The following is a 17,674-nucleotide window of genomic DNA, read 5'->3' as shown; positions in this document are numbered from 1 at the left end:
AGGGATACATGACAGAGGGATGCTGTACCCCCCGAGATAGCCCGTCCTGATTGCCAAGCTGATGCAATCGTAAGTGCAGCGGTATACCTGTAATTACTTAGCAGATAAGTGTGTCTATCGCTCTATTTAATGCAGCTACCGCAGTTCCTGCTGTTTAAAGCGATCCCGACTGTTTCTTTAGCACATTTATGCTCTAACTTTTTTTTGTTCGGTTGCTTGAGAGTGCCGGTTGCTTGAGTTCCGGATAATTGAGACTGGCCTTACTGGCTGCACTGCTGCATTGTGTACGAAATTTTAAATGATCTGAAATAATAACTCTCAAGTCGTGTCCTCTTTTGTAACAGTCAATACTGTACTATTGCGGGTTTTAGCCAATTAGTGCTGACTCGTTATCTTTATAGTACAGATGAACTAGCACTGTCTAACTGTGAAAAACTGTCAAAATGCACTAAGTGGCAACCTTCAACAGCCTAGAAATCAGTTTATGGGCCTACCTAGGTGTAGCTTTTCAATAAAGAATACCAAGCGAACAAAGTATATTTGATGATAAAGTAAATTGGAAAGTTGTTTAAAATTGCATGCCCTATCTGAATCATGAAAGTTTAATTTTGACTAGACTGTCCCTTTAAGCCAGCATCTACCCATTTAACAATCTTATCATCTACTCCAAGGCAATACATTTTGTGAATAAGTTTCTTGTGTGGGACACTGTCAAATGCTTTGCTAAAGTCTAGATACGCTACATCTACGGCTCCTCCATGGTCTATTAATTTAGTTACATGGCCAAAGAAATTAAATTAGATTAGCCTGACACGATCTTCCAGCAGTGAAACCATGCTGTCCTTTGTCTTCTAAGTTGTTTGCCTGAAGGTAAAACACAAGCCTTTCCTTTAAAAGAGTTTCCATTAAATTCCCTGTAATTGAAGTCAAACGAAGTGGCCTATAGTTATCAGAATCTTCCCTACTACACTTTTTATGAAGAGGGACTACATTAACAATTTTCCAGTCTTCTGGAACAACTTCTGTTAACAGTGTCTGATGTAATAAACCAGCTATAGGAGTAGCTATCAGGGATCAAAGTTCCCTTAGAACCCTTGGATAAATATTATCTGGACCCCCATACTTATTTACTTTTATTTTTGATAATCCCTTGAAACCTCTTCATCTGTAAAAAGAGAAATACTACGCACATGATCATTTAAAGTAACATCCCTTAATTCATAGCAGATGTCTACTCACAAGTCACTGCTGTGGGGTGCTTACCTATTACAGTGATGGGTGTAGAGCTCAGTATCCTTGCTGGGCTGCTGTGGAACTCAATCTCATACACACAGGTGTCCTTCTTCTGAGCCTCTCTCAGCACACAGCAGCCACTGGAGATGTTCAGGTCAAGTCTGTTTATGAAATTTGGATGGATGGTGTAGTCATCATTTTGACAGCTCAGCTCTAGCAAAACACTCCCTGGTTTAGTGTACAGCTCCAGCACACCGTTTGTGTTAGGACACCTCAAGCCACAGAGGGATATATCTGACCCAACACGGACATGACGGGTTTCTACAAGTGCACACAAGTCCAAGGCCCAGAGGAAACCTGTAAAAGTAAGATTGAAATTAAATGATCGCTCACGTCATAAACTGATCTTAAATAATATGAGGAAGAAAAGAATAAAATGCAGACCCACATCATAGTCACAAATGGGTAAGTTTATACAATTTTACCTCTGAATGTAATTACAAAAAAATCTAGAAGTGCCAACTCCGATACTCAACAAGCTCAATAGATTTTTTTTCTATAGACTCACTAAAATCTTTAACACCATAAGCAGTTCTTCCTTTAAAAAGGTAATGGGTTGCTCCTCTTTCCCTAAACTCTCATCAAGAGATCACCTTTCTACCAAACAAATGCAAAAGACGATGCACCAATGCTAGAGTATGTTGCCAAGAAATGTCACCTTAAAGGGACATTCCAGTCAAAATTTAAATGCACATGGATGAATTACAGGTTTAATTAGAAACATATTTGCAATATACATGTACTTGTATTGGCAAAAATGCTTCTAGTAAAAGTTGTCACGTGCGTGTGAAGCTAGATATTCTCAGTGCACCAACATTTTAAATACTGCCGCTGCTCAGAGCACCAGTGGGGCTTATATCATGTCAGCAATTAAACTGACAGCTAGATTACAAGTTGTGGCGTTATGGCTGCTCGTTAATTTTGTGTACGTTATTTTCATTGCTCACCTTTCATAACGTAGGTATTACAGGTTTGAAAAAACCTGGGTTGTGCGGGCGAAATGGTGGCGTTGAGCTCCATACTTCACCCAAATACAAGCAGTGTTTTGACGTGCTCGTGCACGATTTCCCCATAGACATCAATGTGGAGAGCCGGCAAAAAAAAAAAAAAGCCTTACACCTGCGATCGCGGAAACAAAACCTCCGTAACCCAGCCCAATTGATGTCTATGGGGAAAGAAAAAGCTATGTTTAAACCTAACACCCTAACATAAAAACCACATCCAAACACCCCTAATCTGCCGCCCCCAACATCGCCGCCACCTATATTACAGTTATTAACCCCTAATCTGCTGGCCCTAACATCGCTGCCACCTACATACATTTATTAACCCCTAATCTACTGGCCCTAACATCGCCGCCATCTACCTACACTTATAAGCCCATAATCTGCCGCCCCCAATGTCGCCGCCACTATACTAAAGTTATTAACCCCTAAAACTCTGGCCTCCCACATCACTAACACTACATAAATATATTAACCCCTAAACCCAAACCTAACACCCCCTAACTTAAATATAATTAAAATAAATCTAAATAAAACTTACAATTATTACCTAAATAATTCCTATTTTAAACTAAATAAATACTTACCTATAAAATAAAACCTAAACTAGCTACAATAAAACTAATAGTTATATTGTAGCTAGCTTAGGGTTTATTTTTATTTCACAGGTAAGTTTGTATTTATTTTAACTAGGTAGACTAGTTAGTAAATAGTTATTAACTATTTAATAACTACCTAGTTAAAATAAATACAAACGAACCTGTGAAATAAAACCTAACCTGCCTTACACTAAAAACAATTACAATAAAATAAATTAAATTAATAAAATACAATTATCTAAATTGCAAAAAAATAAACACTAAATTACACAAAATAAAAAATGAATTACTCCTAATCGAATAGCCCTATCAAAATAAAAAGCCCCCCCCCAAAATAAAAAAAACTCTAGCCTACACTAAATTGCCAATAGCCCTTAAAAAGGGCCTTTTGTGGGGCATTGCCCCAAAGAAATCAGCTCTTACCTGTAAAAAAAAATAAAAAAAATACAAACAACTCCCCCAACAGTAAAACCCACAACCCACCACCCACCACCCCCCAAATAAAAACCCTATCTAAATAAACCTAAGCTAACCAATGCCCTGAAAAGGGCATTTGGATGGGCATTGCCCTTAAAAGGGCATTTAGCTCTTTTACGGTGCCCAAACCCTAAGTTAAAAATAAAACCCACCCAATTAACCCTTAAAAAAACCTAACACTAACCCCCGACGATCCACTTACAGTTTTCGAAAACCGGACATCCATCCTTATCCAGGCGGCAGAAGTCTTCATCCAAGTGGGCAGAAGTCCTCATCGAAGCCTGCAGAAGTCTTCATCCAAGCGGGCAGAAGTCTTCATCCAGACGGCATCTTCCATCTTCATCCATCCGGCGTGGAGCATCCTCTTCTTATGGTCGTCGCTGGAAAATGAAGGTTCCCTTTAAGTAACGTCATCCAAGATGGCGTCCCTTACATTTCGATTGGCTGATTGAATTCAATCAGCCAATAGGAATTAAAGGGGAAAAAAATCCTATTGACTGTTGCAATCAGCCAATAGGATTGAGCTTGCATTCTATTGGTTGATTGGAATAGCCAATAGAATGCGAGCTAAGGTAAGTATTTATTAGTTTTAAATAGGAATTATTTAGGTAATAATTGTAAGTTTTATTTATATATTTTTTTTATTGAGATCCAACAACATACAAAACATAGGCAAGCTTACAGGACAGATATACATATAGACATACGTCTGTAAAGCAATAACATTATCAAGTAGAGCCTGTGAGTCACATCTATCATACAAAATAAATAAACAATGTTAAAGATACAATGAGTTTGATAAATTACTAAGTGATACAATCATGAAGTTTAGAGGGGAAATAGATAATTTCAAGCTCAAGAAATTCATGAGAGACAACAGATTATATCAATAATAAAGTTTACACTTAGTATAACAAATCAGGCCCAAGAGCTAATAAACCTAGGTTCAGAAAGAATAAGAACACCCCTAAAGTAGGAGCAGTTGGGGGTAGCAAAAAGGTCACATTTTCAGATAAAGACAGCACAGATGAGGAGCATGACTATAGATCAGATGAATATGCTGCAGGAGATTCTAGTGGAAATTCAGGTGATGAGATACAAGTAATTACACCTAGAAGTGCTTTAAAGAAAACAACACTTAGAACACTAGGCTCAGGTCAGAAATTGACGGGAGGGGGCAGTAGTATCACCAGTTCCAATAAAGGTAACCTTACAGATAGGCGACAACAAGAGTTCCTGAGTGATAGCGAGGGAGATATTAGACCATCAACATTTTTACCTCAGTCAACAGGGATGAATAATGAACAGGTTTTTTGGCTAAACCCAAAGGGAATAGAAGGAGGTGGAAACATAGGCCCAGGAGAAAAAGGAAAGAGCAGGGCACAACCAAAGAGAAATGTACGAAACAAATACAAAATTTAAAAGTCATTAATTTGTCTGGGGCTGATCTGACTGACACACAAGTGGAGGTTTTAAGCTTGGGACTGGGATTTGTGCCTACTAATAAATTTAATTTTTTTGAAACTATTGTTGATATTAATAGACTTGTAAGGGATTTAACCTTAAAAAAGTTTTTTTGGGGTTCTGATACCAGTGAGGGAATAACAGAAACAGAGGGTGATATCAATATACATGATACAATTGATACTGCACTTAGTGTACCAAATATATCTGACATTATAGACTTCAAGGAAGGGGTAGACTATCTGACCCTTCATGAGTTAGGGACATCTAGCTTACAGTCAGACATACAGATCAAAACTAGTCATGCAGGATTCAAACCAGTCTATTTTTTACCCCACCAGGACTAGAGGACCCTTCATACAGGCGTTTCATCGCCGAGTTGAAGAGGATCTAATCACCCTCTCAGAGCGCAGAGCGTAATGATAATATCACACATAATTTGAGCCTTAACCAAAAGTTGGCACTTGAGGAACTTGGTAAAAGGGATGACATAGTCATCAAGCAGGCTCACAAGGGGGGCTGTATTGTTGTAATGGGAAGAGACAAGTACATTGAGGAAGCATTAAGACAGCTAACAGATACCCAGATATACAAAGTACTAAGCTTCAATCCTACAGAGAGATTTGGGTTAGAATTGAGACATTTATTGGACGACGGTATGATGAGGGGACTGATTGATCAAGAAACTTTCGATTATTTGATGGTACAAAAGCGCATAATCCCTATCTTCCATCACCTCCCCAAGGTACATAAGACCTTGGTGGAGATGAAGGGTAGACCTATAGTGTCGGGATCGGGTCACTATTTGAGAAACTGTCATCTTGGATCGAGTCCCTTCTTCAGCCCGTTGTCCACCTCCTGCCATCCTATCTCAAGGATACTAACCACTTAATAAAAGTTTTGGATGGTGTTAAGTGGGACAGAGATTGCAAGTGGCTAACAGTTGATGTGGTTGGCCTATATTCGGCCATTCCACACAACCACGGCATTGAGGCCGTGAAATACATGTTATCACATTTTAGCAATTACCATGAGGATTTGATTAAATTTATGGTGGAGGCCCTTGCGTTTCTCCTGACCCACAATTATTTTAAATTTGAACACACTTTCTATCTCCAAAGACGTGGGACAGCGATGGGGGCTAAATTTGCCCCAACATACGCCAACCTTTTTATGGGTTGGTGGGAGCTGTCCCACGTCTTTGGAGATAGTAACCCATTCAAGGACAAGATCAGGTCATATAAGAGGTTCATAGATGACCTTCTATTCATTTGGGTAGGTGATGACACAGAGATACAGGATTTCTTGACTTACCTCAATACAAATGAGGTGGGCCTTGAATTCACTGCAAAAATTGGTGTTAGTAATATACCTTATTTGGATGTGGAACTGAGGGGTGACATAGAAAGTGGAACAATCTCCACCACTCTTTATCGTAAACCCATAACTTCAAATTCCCTGCTCCACGCGAGGAGCAACCATCCCCGTCACACAGGGTTTGGGGTGGCCAAGGGGCAGTTCATGCGGATTAAGCGGAACTGCTCCTTGGAAGAGGATTACATAAGGGAAAGTGAGGTTCTAAAGAGCCTTCTAATAGAGAGAGGTTACTCAGCCAAAACTATCAACAGAGCTCATCTCGAGGTCAGCAGAATGAGTAGAGAACGAATGATAAAGGGTAAGAAGAGTGACAAAAGACAGGCTTATGACTCATGTAGGCCCACATTAGTCACGACCTACAGTCCACAATTTAATAACATTATTGATATCATCAATAAGCATTTACCAATTCTCTCAGCAGAAGACAGTCTTAAGGATTATATATCCAAGGGCTGTAATTTTGTGCCAAAGAGAGCATGTACTATAGGAAATATGGTGGCACCTAATGTATTAAACGACAGGAAGAGGGCTAGTAGCAGCTGGCTGAGTGTCAAAGGACACTTTAAATGTCACTTTTCTAAGTGTATAGCTTGTCAGCATTGCAAGGTTATGTCCACGTTCCAATCCAAAACGACCAATCGGGTCTTTGATTTAGCCAGCTGCACCAATTGTAGAACCACTTTTGTGGTCTACCTGGTGGAGTGTACAGCGTGCAACCGACAATATGTAGGTTGCACGACGAGGGAGGTCCGCTCTAGGATCAGGGAACACCTAAATGACATCTCACACAATGTTGAATGCTCCGGCCTTTCACAACACTCCATAGCAGTCCATGGGGGGGATGTGAGGTCCCTCTCATGGCCGGTTATCGAGTGTGTTCGGAATCCCCCGAGAGGAAGGAACAGAACAGCACGTTTGATGTTACGTGAAGCCTTCTGGATATTCAAATTAAGGACCAGGAGACCGCAGGGCTTCAACATTGAGGGGGATGTCATTAACTTCTGGAAAAAGTAATACATAAAAACAAATGTGTTTACCTAAACAACCTGAGATACCTTGTCTTAGACACAGATTAATAATTTAGGTAACTCAATATCTATAAATTATATGCCACATGGTGGTAGAAAATTAGGAATTACACACAATGATAGTATAAGGGAATGATATTAAAAATTAAAATATAAAGAATTTTATTTCTCTTTGTGTATTAAGTTTACCCCTAATAAACTTATAAGGCATCATTGTTGTATCCTGATAAGAACATGTATTCCTTTATAGATATATAATGTACTATTAAGCATTGAGGTTACAGTTAGCAAGTAATCAGGTTGACAGTGCTATTTAAGCACTTATGGGTAGAAAAGGGCACCTAATGGGTTAACACCTGGGAGACCAAGCACGAATAGGAAGACAGGTGAAGGTATTTAAAGACAGGAAGTAGGGATAGCCAGTTATATCCATGAATAAGGAACAACCGAAACATGTAGGATAAACTGGTTCCTGAACATGTATTTACCTGCTTTTTACTGTTTTTAAATGCTCATTGCCGTATTTTTTGGTGTGTGTGTGTGGATTTATAATTTATACCCTTTTTTGATTATTAAAATAGCCTTTTATGGATCGCAGTGTTTCTCATGATTTCAATGTTAAAGATAAACATATGTGAATAAAAAACAAACATCCTGCATATTTAATTCCTGACCTCTTTCATAACTATGACAAATGATTTCCCAGATCAAAAAATATTCACTTTGGTACCAAAAGTATATGAAATATAAGCAAAGTGGGACTAGTACAATCCTGATCATTTTTGTCATAGGGGGTAATAAAGGGGGGGAATATCAAAAGGCCGCTATCATATATCCAGTATATAATAAACAATAGGGAGAATTACGATGGAATCTACGTTCCTTCGCTTACTCAGCAAACAAAAATTGGGGAGGAGGAGGGTGGAGATAAAACTCCAATAACCATGAACTTTCAGGAGGCAAAAGTATAGAGTTTGGCATTTATCTGTCTCTTTATATATATACTAGAAAACATAAAGTAGAATATTGACCTAGCAGATGAAACAATTGTTGATCAGCGTGCTTGTTCCAGTTCACACAATTGTATATATGTCTATAACCCCTAGACAATCCAGCTGGGTAATATAACAATTGTTCATAGTCCACCTATATATTAACTAACATCATGTATATACTTAAATTATATAGCATAGCCAGCCTAGTAAATGACATATATAATATACAGTGTAAAAATAGTCAGCCCCAAAAGGTATCTTGACAGGTTGATCCGTAAATCAGTGTGTAAAGGGAATACAACAATGTGGATGATGTGTGTTGGAATGTCACTAGACTATCCGGTATCGATGGCTAAAAACATAGAATATAGTGCTGCATCCTAAAGAGGGCTGTTAGAAAAGAATATGATAAACTAGGTATGAACCTAAGTACTACACTGGTGTTAAACAAAATACCTGGCATACTTTCCCTGTCAAAATGCATGTATAGGTTTACTAGGAAACATAGAGTACGCGTAAATACATTGCCCTTTGTTATCAACGGTAGTATCTAATGCCAACAAAATAACCAAAACATATTATTGAAATAAGTCACTACAAACATGGATTAATTAATACTCAACAGTAAAGAATTGATAATAGAATCCTAATAGTAAGTAAGAGATTTATAATGTCTCATCCGTATTTGAAGTCTGAGACTCCAGATACTTCTGGCAGCAAGAATATACGGGAAGTTACAGACCATACATTTTATATACTATTATATCAGGTTTTTATCAGGTTGGCAAACCGTCATGAAACACAGGTCCCAGATTCTTTCTCGGTTGTAGGCTGCAGCTAATAAACAAAAGCTTATATGTTCTTATCCTATGCCATGTCTGGCTTGTGTTCTTCTATCTGCCTGTAATCGTACTTCGTAGATCCCATGCTGTTGTTTCTTATCAGGCAAGTGAACTGGAGTGTCCATATTTCCACTCAGTCCTAAGCACATCACCCTCAAATCGCAACTCACATCCACATGATCTCCCGGCTTGGCTTCCACTGTTGTGGTGCCGATCTCTGTAAAATTTACCCTGTGGCCGCGTGGTAAATTAAATACCCGCTTTCGGAATTCGGCCGCATCTCCCAGAAAGCAGGTATATAAAGAGCTGTAGAAGTCTTCCAAACTGTATGGATCCAGAGTGGAGCCGTGTCCCCAGCACTGAGAAATCGGCCAAACACCCCGGGTGTGCACTTCTCTCTCTCCATTCGCTATATCTGGCACTTTATTATCCTCTAGGTCCCCACATTGCAGGATGAAATCGAACTTCTGTAACACTGAGTCCTCGAAGTCTGCAAAGAGGGCAAGTAGTCTTGTAGAGAAATCCTCCATAATAGTGCTTAATTTTGCTTCTCCCATTAACATGGCTAGGGTTAATCAATCCTCAGCAATGTATAGAACAGCTGCCAGGCAAATACTGTGCTCGTGACGACCGTGGAAATCTGCCCAATTCCACTATGACAATATGAAACATGGAAAAAGTATCTTTATTGACAAAAGATAGAGCGACGTTTCGTGACTGCTGTCACTTAATCATGCTATACTAACAATACTCAGAGGTGATCCTTTTAAACTAGTTTGCTTGGCGCCAATACTTTTTACACTTGAGCGCCACCTGCTGCACAGAACATATTACTCTTTAAACATTCAAAATTTATACAATTTGCAACAAGACACTTTTTGTTAAAGATACATAGTTTAAACATTTTTACAGCAAGAAAATACTATCTCTACAATATCTGAAGCAGTTATAACCTACCCTGATAACAGCACTACATATCTATACATTATTGTAAATTAGATATAATTAGACCTATTCTTCACCAAAAAACTGACCAATCGAAATCCCTATTCATGCCATAAGGTACTAGTGATCCCAATTTATGAATCCAATGCATTTCTTTTTGTTTTAACATTTTCTCACGGTCACCACCCATTCTCTGCGGGCCCACATAATCAATGACCTGCCACCGGAGCTGGCTGATACTGTGGCCTTTCTCCAAAAAATGATTGGAGACTGGTGCCTCCCTGTTCCCACATCTAATATTGGAGCGGTGCTGGCTAAGCCTATCTTTTACTTTTCTTACCGTCTCTCCAATATAGATGAGGGAACACGGACACTTAATTAGATAGATTGCATGTGTAGTGTCGCAAGTAAAAAAATTCCTAATAGTATACCGTTTACCACTTCTTGTGCTGTGGACATTTCCATGTTTCATATTAACATGGGTAGGGAGAGAACAGCAGCCTAGACTCCAAAGGTAGCTAAATAGAGCCCTAGAAGAAGCTATAGCCTCAACTATGGCGTAGTGTATCAGCCCCCTCTGGGCCACGCTGGATAGCATAGGTCAGGAACGGGATCACAACAGAAGCTTTCAAACGAATCAAATATATTCCTGGGCAAGTCTACCGTAGATAGTCTCAATATAAAGTAAAAGTTCCTCAGAAATATATATTTAAATACCTGTAAGGCAGGAGTGTTGGAGGAGCTCCTGCAATGTACGTCCTGCCGATACAGCGGTCAGCTCCGCCCCCAAGTTTTATTTAGATTTATTTTAATTATATTTATGTTAGGGTTACGTTAGGGTTAGGTTTAGGGGTTAATATATTTATGTAGTGATGTGGGAGGCCAGAGGTTTAGAGGTTAATAGTTTAATTTAGTATATTTCATTGTGGGGGGCTTGCGGTTTAGTGGTTAATAGGTTTATTATAGCGGCGGTGTGGGCGGACGGCAGATTAAGGGTTAATAATCTTTAAATAGTGTTTGCGATGCGGAAGGGCGGTGGTTTAGGGGTTAATAGGTTTATTATAGTGGCGACGATGTCGGGGAGCAGCTGAATAGGGGTTAATAATCTTTAAATAGTGTTTGCGATGCAGGAGGGCCTTGGTTTAGGGGTTAATAGGTAGTTTATGGGTGTTAGTGCACTTTGTGACAGTTTAGTTATGAGTTTTATGTTACAGATTTGTAGCATAAAACTCATAACTACTGACTTTAGATGGCGGTACGGATCTTGTTGTTTTAGGCTGTAACGCTCACTTTTTGGCCTCCCAGGCAAACTCGTAATACCGGCGCTATGGAAGTCCCATTGAAAAAGGACTTTTTTAAAAAAGTGCAGTACTGACGTTGCATGACGGCCAAAAAGGTGTGAGGTACAGCTATACCTACAAGACTTGTAATAGCGGCGATAGGGAAAAAGCATTGTTTAAAAAGTGCAGTACTGACGTTGCATGACGGCCAAAAAGGTGTGAGGTACAGCTATACCTACAAGACTTGTAATAGCGGCGATAGGGAAAAAGCATTGTTATGGGCCATAACGATGCTATTTGAGTCATAACGCAAAACTCGTAATCTAGCTGTGAGTCATTACCAGATGGTACAGTCACCTTAGGCTCTCTAAACAAGTGCTGTGTTTAAAATGCTGGTGCACGGGGCATACTTAAATACACATTTGAAACAGCTATAGCTTTTATTAGAAGCATTTTGCTAATACATGTATATGACAGAAATGCTTCTATTCAAAACTGAAATGCATCCATGTGGATTCCAATTTTGTCTGGAATGTCCCTTTAAGTGGTAAAACAGGTACCCATAAATATAGCAGGCGCATTATGTTTATATAGAACAGGCTATAAATATATCAGTAACCTAAAGAAACAGCTTGGTGCTGATATAATTATTGTTTTAATGATACTAAAGGGACAGTAAAGTCAAAATTAAACTTAAATGGATTTATTAGAAGTACATTCAGTTTTAATCAACTTTCTAGTTCACTTCTATCATCAGTTGTGCTTAGTATGAAAAGGTAACCCTAGTGACCTCAGGAACATACACGTCTTTAGTAAATATTATACATAGGGATCGATTTATCAAGCTCAAACGGACAGGGGCGCATATATGCGCCCCTGTCCGCCGCAGCTTGCCTCTGGCAAGTTGAATTTCCCTGGAGGAAATGACCATTGCCCATGAGCGCTGTTTTGCGCTCGCGTGCAATCCCGCCCCCTGCCCGTGCACATCCAATCACGCGCGGGCAGGAGCCGTCAATCTCCCCGGTCGGACTAGACCGTGGAGATTGAATTTTGCCACAATCGAGGTGGCGAAAGGTTAGGGAAGCAGCTGTCTGATTACCACTGCTTGTTAAATACGGCGTGCAGGTTCACTTGTGAGAACCTGCAGCTGTAGGGGCTCAAAGGCTGGCGAAAGTCTTTGATAAATCGACCCCATATTGACAAACACAGCTGCCATAAAATTCTACAAAAGGATACCAAGTGAACAAAGCTAATTTTGATTGAAGTTTAAAATTATATGCTCTATCTGAATCATGAAAGTTTAACTTACTAGGATACTAGGATTTTTTTGGCTACACAGGCAAAGACACATTTTGCCGCCCCCCCCCCCCCCCCAAAAAAAATATGATATACCCCTGAAGGGTCGGCTCCAGAATGAATGAAATGGGGGGGCATTTTTTTTTCAAAAGGGGGCACACATTTAAAAAGCATGTATGAGAGTCAAAATAAGAGCAGACCTACTGTGGCAGTCCAGGGGTTACATTTATCAGATCTCTGGCTGTGCAGGAGTTAGATTTGTTTATATTTCTGGAAGTGCAGCAGTTACATGTGTCATATCTCAAGGAGTATAGGGGTTACATTTATAAGATGTCTGGCAGTGCCGCAGCAGTTACATTTACCAGATTTATGGCAGTGCAGGGGTTACATTTGTCATATCTCAGGAATGTCTCCCACATATGACACAGCCAGTGGACACTGTTTCCATGTGTAGCTCTACCAATGACCCTACTAATGATCAAATAAACTTTTACGTGACAATAAGTTTGAGTGCCAAGCAGTACATTACTTGTACAGATATTATTAATGATATTTACCAGCACACACACAGTATATACAGTATGTATATACACACAAATTATATATATATATATATATATATATATATATATTATATATATATATATATACACACACACATACACACACACAGTATATATATATATATATATATATATATACACACATACATATACACACACACACACACACACACACTGTGTGAGGCTATGATTACGGCCCTTCTTGGCCGAAACGCGTAAGCCTGTTGCTTACTCCTCTCGCATACATTGTTCCCCCTTGTGATCTACCGTTTGCTGTTTTTTAACGGTTTCATTAAATAAAAGTTAATTTTTATATACTTCATCCTTGGCGACTTTTTGTACAATTGTCTGCCTCACCCACCTTTGACTAAAGGATTTCTCTACGGAGCTGCATTGGATCGCGGACCTACTCCTCCTCCTTCTCAGGTGACGCACCTCTGCTGCGTATGGTAGCGTAGCAAGCCTCCAGCTATTTTCGGCAATCGTTGCTGCAGGTGTGATCGACTGGGCGTCCTCTGTTCCCTTGGATTGGAATCGGGTTGACAGAGTTGCAGGCACTTGCGGGGTAAGAGGTGACAGTTAAATCCACCCCTGTTTGTGGCGACGCCGCTTGACTCATCTTGGCTTGCTTTGTGAGGTTTGGTCACCAGTCTCTGGGAGGCATTGGAGTAAGTAATGCTCGGACATTGTATCTCAGGCACCTGGTAGCTCGACTTCACGCTTTCCACTACTTTTCTATTGCTGTTTAACTTTTTTGCTCTCACTATATAAATATATACACACACACAAACAATATATATATATATATACACACAGTGTGTGTATTGTGTGTATGTATGTATGTATGTATGTGTGTGTGTGTATATATATATATAATAAAACAACCTTGGGGACAAATAGGAGATGTTTTGAAACATGTAAATAATAAACATAAGGCTATTTCACTCATTGTCCCACAGCTACATTTGAAGTGTGTGCATTTGAGCACCTATAATCTGACACACATTTTACACTGATCACTGCAGATAAAGCAGGCACAATGCACACTTGTTTTGTGTGACCTGCAGTGGGGAAACCAAGGAATTCCCAATTTGCTTCTTGATCTGTGGCTGCCAGGATATAAAGCACAATAGGGGAGGGATACTACTCTCACACACACATTGGTTATACGGCTGTGTTTTCACAAAATTACTTCTGCCTTCCCTCTCACTGACTGTTAGCTTCTCCCAGCACTTCCTGCAGAGGTCTGATGATGTCATCATCTCACTTCAGCTCTGTAGTAAGTGGGCTAGCAGGAGTTGGGACATTGCAAGCCCTAGGTTAACTGTGAGAGCACCAGCAGGGAAATGCAACTTTATTTGTTATCTGGTTGTAAATAGAGGAGAGCAAAGAGATTAGCTGGGCTCTCCAGTGGCGGATCTCCAGGGTCCAGTGGCTGCAAATGGTTGATGCGACATTTGGGACCCTGGACGTTCCGTCACTTTTAAAATGTAAAAATAAATATTTTTTTTTTTTTTTAAATCACTTCTTTTGCCCTGGGGGACAAAGCATTCCATTTGGGGGGCATTGCCCCCCAATGCCCCCCCCCCTTAGAGCCGACCCTGTACTCCTGTAGTGGCTCTGTTTAACATAGCAGATAACAAAATTTACCCACACACACACATACATATTCATACAATTTTACACATGCATACATACTCACACATACATATTTACACACACTCATATTTACACATACATACACACATATTTACACATACACACACAAACACACATATTTACACACACACATATTTACACATACACACACAAACACACATATTTACACATACACACACAAACACACATATTTACACATATTTACACATACATATTTACACATACATACACATATATACACACACACAAACACACATATTTACACATACATACACATATTTACACATACATACACATATTTACACACACAAACACACATATTTACACATACATACACATACACACACATTTACACATATTTACACAAACATACACACACACATATTTACACATGTACACACACATATTTACACATACATATTTACACATACACACACACATACACATATTTACACAAACACACATATTTACACATACAAACACACATATTTACACATACATACACATACATAAACACATATTTACACATATATACAAATATTTACACATACATACACACATATTTACACACACAAACATATTTACTAGTGATGCACCGAAATGGAAATTCAGGACCGAAACCGAATCCGAAAATCCGGGATGCACTTGGCCGAAAACCGAAACTGATACCGAAAATGTATTTTTTCAAATTATTTTCAAATTATTTTTTTTAGTTTTTTTTTTTTTTGCATAATTAGAGCCAATAAAAAAAGCCCACACTTTTATTGAAAGTAACACACTAAAATTGGACAAAAATATCTTAAAACAATAATATGCTACACAATAATTTTACCAAGAGAAAAAAAAAAAAACAGGCAAAAAATAATGCCATTTTCGGCAAAAATGTTTCTGTGACCAAAATTTTGGTGCATCCCTACTTAAAACAATTATACATATCAATATACTGTATTATTCTTCATTTAGTTCTATGTAACAGAATCATATTTAACAGTTTTTTTTTTTACCAATTATCCAAATAAAGTATAGTCCTAGAAAACTCATTATATCCAGTAATAAACTTACCGAAAATAACAGGCAAAAAAAACGAAAAACGAAATAGCCAAAAATGCCATTTTCGGCCGAAACTTTCTGCGGCCGAAATTTCGGTGCATCCCTAATATTTACACATACACAAACACATATTTTAATATTTAATGTCTGCCATCACCCATAGTATTGTAATATTATTAATTTACAACATGCCACAACTGCCTAAAGCATGTAGCATACTTCTGGTTCAAGCAAATAGGAGTTGTTGCAGATATCCAGTGCAGCATAAGTGTCTGTGTCTTGTCACCAGGGCCGCCATCAGGGGGTGACAGGGGTGACTCCTGTCAGGGGCCCAATGGGCTAGGGGGGGCCCATGAGGCAAGAACTAAAAAATAAAAAAAAATTTTTTACATTTTGGCAGCCACCAGTGGGTACTACAGCAGAGTGCTAATTGAGCATTTGAAATGTTATTACAAGGAGTAAAGTATTAGCATTTGATAGGATTTCTGAGTGTGCGCTAAACCACTATGCACAGTGTGAGACAGACTTGGCACTTACATTTGTACAGTGTGTGCCTGAGTCAGACCGCAGATCACTTTCATTTGCAGAGGAGGTTGGACTTACTTATCAAATGTGTTTTATTTCTTTGTGCAATTTAAGATTGTAACTTCAGTGTGGTTGTAGTTGTATGGTGGGGCCAGGGGTCCGTAAAAACACATTTTTTTTAGCAGCAGTGTATTTATGATTATTTGACAATGCTGTAGAAATTCTATATTTAAAACCATGCAAAAATGTTTCCTCCTCAATACACAAATGATATATATTACATTCCAGTTTACTGCCCCTTTATACAAGGACTTTCCAGATACAAGGAGGCATTTTATCTAAGATTTTTACATCTGCATAACATGTTATACACTCAGACTAAGATTGCTCAGCATTGGAAATGAGACAGGTTAACTTAAAACTGTTCAGTTTACTCTACAGCTGACTTAATTTTGAAATGCATACCAACAAGCTTAAATCCTGCATTTAACCAGATCTAATGGTATGAGTACCACAGCTTATGGTTCCACCAAGACCATATAGAGTACAGCATTTTCAAAATCCACAAGTACAGCTGACAGATGGGAACATTCGTACACTATATTTGAAGTGGTGCTCTTGGTTGGGGAAAATATCAAACAAACATATGACAACCTTTTAAAAGTACTTTTCTTCATCTAGCCATCTACCCAGATCATTAATGTACAATTTTGAATTCACAGAATTATTTTTGTTTGCACATTTACTAATATGATTCTTTAAAAAGTGATCTCTTAATTTCTGCATTTTTTTATCATGCATGTCACACACTGTTATTTTGGGGATGCAAGGTGCATAAATGTTTCCTCCTGTGAGTGTTTCGGTGGGTGTCTGTGTTTATGTCTTTGTGCTTTGGTTTGTGTCTCTATGAGTGTGTATGTATTTTTTTTCTGTTGGTATCTCTGTGAGGGTGGGTGTGTATGTCTTTGTGCATTTTCTGTGGATGTCTGTGAGGGTGTGTGCATATGTCTGAGCTTTTTCTATGGGTGTCTTTGTGAGGGTGGGCGTGTGTTTGTCTTTGTGTATTTTCTCTGGATGCCTCTGTGAGGGTGGGTGGGTGTGTCTGTGTTTTCTGTGGATGTCTCTGTGAGGGTGTGTGTGCGTGTGTGTATGTCTGTGTTTTCTGTGGATGTCTCTGTGAGGGTGTGTATTTTTTGTGGGTGTCTCTGTGAGGGTGTGTGTATGTCTTTATGTGTTTTCTGTGGATGTCTCAGTGAGGGTGTGTGTATGTATTTATG

General features: G+C 39.0%; 1 protein-coding gene across 1 annotated transcript in view; it reads right to left on the bottom strand.

The window, feature by feature from the left end:
* The window catches only part of LOC128652831 (uncharacterized), a 303,688-nt gene that overhangs the window by 123,517 nt on the left and 162,497 nt on the right, over positions 1 to 17,674 (bottom strand). Inside the window, exon 2 of the mRNA XM_053705795.1 lies at positions 1,264 to 1,590. Coding sequence (XP_053561770.1) covers positions 1,264 to 1,590 — 327 coding nt within the window. The remainder of the gene's footprint in view (positions 1 to 1,263; positions 1,591 to 17,674) is intronic.

Source organism: Bombina bombina, chromosome 3, assembly GCF_027579735.1.
Source record: "Bombina bombina isolate aBomBom1 chromosome 3, aBomBom1.pri, whole genome shotgun sequence".
NCBI classification, from domain to species: Eukaryota; Metazoa; Chordata; class Amphibia; order Anura; family Bombinatoridae; genus Bombina; species Bombina bombina.
This window is presented reverse-complemented; position numbering and strand designations above follow the sequence as displayed.